At 35.4% G+C, this 7,478-nt stretch overlaps 1 protein-coding gene and 1 long non-coding RNA gene across 4 annotated transcripts in view; both read right to left on the minus strand.

Annotated features, from left to right (window-relative positions):
* The window catches only part of LOC136032731 (uncharacterized), a 306,662-nt gene that overhangs the window by 41,313 nt on the left and 257,871 nt on the right, over positions 1-7,478 (minus strand). The gene's annotated exons all lie outside the window — the stretch shown is intronic.
* The window catches only part of LOC136032722 (dnaJ homolog subfamily C member 5-like), a 65,557-nt gene continuing 62,073 nt past the window's right edge, over positions 3,995-7,478 (minus strand). The window contains exon 7 of one of the 3 annotated variants that reach the window (XM_065713035.1): positions 3,995-6,499. In XM_065713035.1, coding sequence (XP_065569107.1) covers positions 6,444-6,499 — 56 coding nt within the window. In that variant the 3' untranslated portion in view covers positions 3,995-6,443. The remainder of the gene's footprint in view (positions 6,500-7,478) is intronic. The other 2 variants (XM_065713037.1, XM_065713036.1) reach the window with 2 other exon arrangements.

Genomic DNA, 7,478 nt, shown 5'->3' on the forward strand with positions numbered 1-7,478 from the left:
TGGCTTCCCAGATGATGATAAAGTGATCAGAATTCACAAGGGGTCCTAGGGACTCGGTGCGTAATAAAAGTCTATCAAGTTTGTAAAAATCAAGTCAACTGTGCTGCCAATTTGATGGGTAGGTATTGTAACGGCTTGTCGCAAATCTAAAATATTTGAAACCCATTACCTATTAGTTTGATTGAAGTCTCCGGCAATAATAAAGCCAGGAGACATGCTTGCGGCTCATTTTCTCTACGAAAAACTGAATGTGTTCAATCAAATCTTTCCTGTTTTTAGCGCTTTTAGGATAGCAACAATTAAACTTGAAAATCTTTTTGATAAACGTGCAGGTTTGAATTCGGTCCATAATATTTCGTGGTCAGAGTCAATAGGCTTACTTGACAGCTTTGAGGGTAGGTCATTATGAACATAAACAACGCCTTGGCAACAACGCCTCCTCCTCGACGATTCAAGCCACGATCGTGACGCGTATTAAAGTAGCTTGCGTAACCTTAGATGCGCTCCGAATCGTCAGAAGTGTCCCAACATTCACTTATTATTATTATTGAGGCGTTGTTCTGCCTGGCAATAACTTCAAGTGCATCAGTTTTGTTGTTCAAAGATCTAGCGTTACACACAAGTATACTTGGCAACTTACGTTTAGCTAAAGGACGTTCGGGCTTAAGAACAGGCGGGCTGTCCTGGATGGGGCACACGGGGGTTTCGTCAAATCTCTTCAGACTCGGTATTTTAGGTGTTCTGGATATCTTGATTTTCACCAGGTTTCGCTATAACACTTGTTTTGGCGAAGGACAATAGTCACGGCTTGTCTCTAGTACCGAAATAGCACACCCGTACGCCTTCTTCTTTCATTTTTCCCTGCCCGGCATCCACGTTTCTTTCCTGTCGGATTGTTTCCTTTGGTGGACGATGCGCTACCTGTGACTTCTCGCAGTAAGTGCAAAGCAGTTAGCATAGTCAAGATAGATGGCGCCAGAAAAGTAGAATGGAAACGCAACTTTATAAAGTCAGTTTTTGGCACAGCGACGGCTTCAACAGGAGTGATTCTGGTACTCAAAAATAGAGCGAAAAAAACTCCACAAGTCAATATCATTCTCACCATGAAGAACCAACTTCCGCGCACAAATATAAAGCTAAACTACGGTAAGATGTTTTGCTAGCCGGACGGCGCAAGTGATAATAAAAGATTTTGTAAAATTGGGCCAAAAAAGATTTGCTGGTCTCATATATTCTCTGGTAGGTCATAGGAATGCAAGTATCCGTATGAAATTGTATCAGTCTGACCATACGAGCAGTCCTACAAAGTCCATGAAATTGATATATTGTTTATTCAACTTAAACTTTTACAGTTTGGAATGAACAAAGATTTGGGTATATACAAGACATGTAAATATAAATATGAAAGCATTACATCTAAAGTAACCACAACATACCTTATTTAGTAGTACAGCAAGGAGGTTAAGGGGAGATAGGCCCCCAAGACTCCATTAGGAATCCGAAATTTCGTCATTTAATAAAGGTTTTTAAATTTTGTTTGAAATTAATTGAGTGTTTCATCCATGCCTGTCTTCTGCTCTTAATACGAATCTGATGACGACAATGCAAATACCACATCAGAGTTCAATCATCGAGCATAAAAACACGCTGATGGAATAAATGACAGTTTTTTTTAAGCATTTCCAGAAATTTAGTAGGGATGAAAGATTGACAAGTGTGAATAATTTTAACAACTTTAATGATTACCTTTATGCAGACAAGAGGAAAGGATGCCCAACAAAATATCACGGAATTTTAAAATATAAAACATCTGAATATTGACATATGGTTTCTAGAAAAATTGTTAAAAACTCAGCTGGCTTCGAATTTTTTTTTCAGCAAAAATTACTTGTTTTTCCAATTTAAGATTCAACTTTTCAAAAATAAAACTAAAAACACGTCATAAGTTGAGCAATTATGAACCTCTTTACTCGTCTAGCTGCAATTTCATTTAAATTACACAAATTGCGTAAAGTTAGCATCTCCTTGTTCATTTGTGAGCTTAACATCAAATATTGTAGGGGTATGGAATTAGTAAATTAGTCTGCTGCAACTCGCACCAGTACAAAAAGGAAATAGGTAAACACTAATTTTTCAAATATCATTAAGTGATGGACCAGGGACAGAAATTTTTAGGGTCACAAGCAAAGATGCTTGGGGGTTTTGGATTGTCATTTTACCACCCTTGACTTCACCAACGCTTGTTAAATTTGCGGCCAAACTTGCACTTCCCTTCATACCATGATGCCTCTACTGAAAAATAGGCATGGTTATTTAAATTTCAAACTAAAACACATCCATACGGTTTTTCAATTCTGGAAATCAAAATGGTCTCAACATTCTATAACTTTTGTAGGGAAAAAAAAAGACAAAGAAAGAAAAATAAAAGACATAAAGCATAGTGTTCAAATAATTACATTTCTTCAATTCAATTTATAAAGACGAATATATATATATATATATATATATATATATATATATATATATATATATATATATATATATATATATATATATATATATATATATATATATATTTCAATGCAAGAACATAAGTAAATTAGTCGACATAACCAAAGTTACAACAAGAGAAATAAAAATAAAACACGTTTTAGAAACAACAACCCTACAGCCAGTATTGTTAATTCAAGAAATGTAGGAGGAGGGCTATTTTTTTAAAGTCGAGAGGAAAAATTTTCGTTTTTTTTTCAACAAAAAATCGGGACAAAACACTTTTCGCAATCTGCCCCCCCCCCCAATGAAAACTATTTACAATACTGGGGCAAAGAAAAGTCTGAAATTTTTTTTTTTTAATGACTCCATAAAGATTAATAAAACTTTAATCTTTAAGGTATTAAAGATTTCAGAGCTTTGAGGTATTAAATATAATTAAAGGACTTTAATGACAACAAAAGAAAAGATATAAAGCAAAACCTGGTTAGCTAGATTGATTTAAGCTTTGTAAGGCAGCGAACAAGCCGAGAGAAGAAGGATTAGGTAAACTGGTCAAGGATAGGTAAATCTTCTAATGCAAGCCACAGTAAGATTTTTTTCTAGAAAAGTTGGCGGTAAAGGCGAGACCAACCGTGGTCCAATGTCAGAGAACACCACAAGGGAAAGAACCCAAAGCTCAAACTGTTATGCGTAAAACTTGCTTCCTTTTATCCCCAATTGAAATCCGCGTTAAACAGATCATTATTAAACAGACAGGTTAACATCTTGCTTTAGCTTCATGGGAGGCCAGAAGTAGCAAAAAATGGCCCTTTTCACTAGATTACCGACAAAAGTCCGAAGGAGGTTCTCTGAGAAAATTCAGAGTTAAGACAGTGGTAAGTCAATCGTCTATTACGTTAATCAAATAGGTTAAAGGGCAGATACAATTTGCACTGTATAGAAAATTAATAAATGATAAACATTGGAATTGCTTAAAAAACAAAGATGAAAAGAAAATAACTGTACGAATAGTCAAAACTTATCAAGTAAAATCCCCCGTTGAGCAGCAATGACTATTAACAAAATAGTGGGAAGGAATAAAAATATCTTCTGTTTTTACGAGGTAACGCTGCTACCTTTATTATTTTTTTTTGCAGTGGAAACATAGATTTGTGTAATGAAAGAAAAGGCTAACTGGGTATTCTTATATGGTACTTAATTTAGTCGTTTCTGACACCCAACAATTCTGACGATTTTACTAAACTGATCTAGTTGCATAAGTATCAAAGTTATAAATTGCCGAAAATCTGAGCGCGTCGAAACTGACTGATCATGAAAACTGGGCAATGGTTCTTTGCACAAACTTACTGTTTCTATGCTGCAAAGATATATGTATTACTTGATAAAGGAAGCAAGAGCGGGAGGGAAGGGACGGCAGAAGAGAGAACGAGAGAAAACCTCACCTTTAGATGGTAATTTTTACCTTTGCCTTTTAATTTTTACTTTAAAAATATTTACATTTGGATATGTGCCTTACTTGATAAAAGAGAGCGACAGGGCGAGAATGAAGGAGGAAAGACAGAAGAGAGGCGAAGAGAAAACATTACTTTTAGGTGGATTAAAAACCACCTTTAGGACACCAAGATATATACAACACCGAATATTCTCTTAGAGCAGGCAACTCCCTAACCACAAAACAAGTACAGTCTAACAAAGGTATTACCAAGTAGGGGTCGAAGGAGTGGGACAAGGAAGAATAAACACTACACGCAGAATGTTGCGTGGCCGGCACATGTTTATTTACTAATTTTACACAAAAATTTGATATAATTTCTAAAGTTGATACTGGGCAATTAAGCGCGTCATCCGAGGGGGATGTTAGGTCTGTTCCACCCCTCAGTTGATATCAAATAATTTTTTCTTCTTTTATGAATAATTGACCCGTTTCCTATTTCAGAATATAGCCTTCTCCAAATATGAGATTTCTCTAAAATGAATTCACCGAGACTTATGTATCGCTTTTTGTACTGGTAACTTTGAATCCTTAATCTCATAGGTCACTTCCCAGCCTGAAGTTTAAGTAACAAGGCGAAACCAAACGTCTGCGGCTCACCAGAAACCGATAATCTACGACCATGCGTTTAAAAAGAACACAGTAGTGTCAATCCTCAAAAACCTAGTGGAAGGCGGAGGGGGGGGGGGTGTTTTCAAAATCTAAAGGTTTTTTTTTTACACAAATACCAAAAATGACATGCTTCAATGAATATACCGAATAAAGGCACTTTTCAATATCTAGAATGAAGTGCCTTCTTTTTTATAAATAAAATTTTTGGCTTTCAGTCATACATCAGCCGGAATTCCTATACCAACATCGGTTGGTCGTTTTCACTTTACATAATTTGTTATTTTTTGTGAAACTTTGCTTTATCAAGCCAATTCATACAATAACTGTTTTCGGAACTTGTCAACGCCATCTATATATTACTATGCGTACGCCATCTGTGTACGCCTAGTAATATATAAAAATTGCGAACTTCTAAAATGTATAAATTTTCATTTGAAACAGTGATTTGTTTTAAGTTTAACTACCATTCTAAAATTTACCTTGTTATAAATATGTTTTCTTATCTTTTCAAATACCAAGTACAGTTTAAGCGTAGTTGTATGTTTATAGACAAGTAGGTGTTTAAGAATCATTCATTCTATGTATTAATCTCACAAAGTTCTATTCTTGCATTCAATCGCTTCTCCTCACCAGGGAACTGATTTCAATTCAACAAACGTGTGAAATATACACTTGGCTATTTTTCTATGGGGACATATGCGAAAAACCACCTGGATAAGTTGACAGAAAATTTCATGTTCAATTATCGACTGAATTATCTAATTATATGTTCAATTATTCAAATTTGCTCAATTATCGGAAAAAATATTGTAGAAACAAAGTCTATATGTAGGCCCTTTAAGCCTGGAGACCCAGAAGCTATATCCTAATAGGTAGGCTATAAGGATAAAAAAAATCCAAAAAATACCCCTCTCACCTGAAATAATTTTAAGGAAACTTAAAAAAAAACTATAACTCTTTAAGGGCAAAATTGAAAAAAAAAACATATTTTAGCCATAACCCTTTAGTTTTTTAAAGGCCAAATCGAAGGATCTTCTCCTGTCCTGTCTGCAGAGGCAGAAATTGGACAGGGGCAATCATTAGACTTTAAAAATTCTTTTTTTTAACATTCACTGAAAAAAAATCGGAAAAACACAAAATTGTCCCCCCTCCCACCCAGATGTTGCCGGCGTGTATGTTTTAGCACTAATATAACTAAAATAGCCTTTAAATACAATTTTTACCATTCAAACGTGAGAAACCAAACAAAAAAAGCAACAAAACTGGATTTTCAGACATGAAACCTGACATTCCATTACAAATTTCTAATCACCACATATTTTACACCTGCTGTGAAAATAACTTCGCACCTATCAAATCATCAGAGAGCAATTTTGGTCTACAAAGGGACCGCTTAGAAGCAAAATCCAATCCCGTACACTTTACCGCGGTTAACACTGATACGGCTTAGCCAACACTGATTTTATTAATCTTAATTTTTCTTATGTCTACTCCTTTCTATGTTCTAGCTTTTTTCTGTTAGAAATGTATTCCCTATGCTCCAGACATATATTTGAAAATCAAAGTTCTGCCTAACTTACGACACATGCCAAAAATCTACTCAACTACTGGCAACACTGATCATAACACTAAAACGGCACATGGTAATACCTAAACGAATAAAAAAAACAGTAAAGAAGAAGAATAAAAAACCCCGCTCGTATCCCTGACTAGTTTTCGATGTGTTATGGCCGACCATACAATACGAATGACAACACAAATATCTCTTCCAATCAGGCAAGGGAGAAAGTACAAAGTAGTTGGGTTAAATTCTTAATTAGGACATCTTATCTTCTTGTGGCTGGTTCTAATGTTGGCTTGAGCGACTTTGACTTCTAGGTGAGCCGTGGTCTTGTGCTGGACCTAGAAATATAAGCATATGAAAATGAGCCAAGGACCAATGCCAATTGAACATGAACCTGTTCAAATGATCATTCTTCATTAAATATAGACTCAACAACTATTTGAACAAATAATAGTATGTTTGGGCATTCTAAGATTACTTCTCCGACAAGCCCAACTGCTTATCTTTAGCGTTTCATAAGACATAAATGACGTCCGAGGTTAGTGAGATTATTATTGAATTAATTTTCGGGTAAGTTACACCTGCTAACCCTATAAAAAGTAGGATAACTGAGAATAAGTTACGACATACATAAAATAAACATTCAGTCTTTTCAAAAATGGAGATATGTGAAATTTAATGCAGAGAACACAAAGGAACAGTAATTGTGAAATGTCGTACACCTTAAGAGGTTTCTCAATAAACTATGTTCACTGTGGAGTACACGTGATTTTTTAGGAGTACTTTAGGAGTACACGTAAAATTTTTAATCGTACATCATGTGATGAGTACACATGATTAAATTTTTATATCTAGAATCTGTTCCCTAATTTAAGGATTAATTTGAAAGAAGAAAAAACCCTTTTTTTGCCAACAAGTAGCAAGCAGCAGTACTGGAAACCAATATCCTCCATGTTCATGAACATCTAAAATATCGTCAAATATCGTCAACGTCTCTTTTCTAATAGACAATTGCTACATTAGATTAAAAATCTTTAATGGATACTGTTACAATTTTCTCTGCGGTTCAATTAAAGCAAACACAGAAATCAACAACTCTCATAATTGTATAAACCAGAGAAGAGAGAGAGAGAGAGAGAGAGAGAGAGAGAGAGAGAGAGAGAAGAGAGAGAGAGAGAGAGAGAGAGAGAGAGAGAGAGAGAGAGAGAGAGAGAGAGAGAGAGAGAGAGAGAGAGAGAGAGAGAGAGAGAGAGAGAGAGAGAGAGAGAGAGAGAGAGAGAGAGGGGCAGATGAATGCTTAAGACTGTCTACCAAGAT

Source organism: Artemia franciscana, chromosome 11 (genome assembly GCF_032884065.1).
Source record: "Artemia franciscana chromosome 11, ASM3288406v1, whole genome shotgun sequence".
In the NCBI taxonomy this organism is placed as follows: domain Eukaryota; kingdom Metazoa; phylum Arthropoda; class Branchiopoda; order Anostraca; family Artemiidae; genus Artemia; species Artemia franciscana.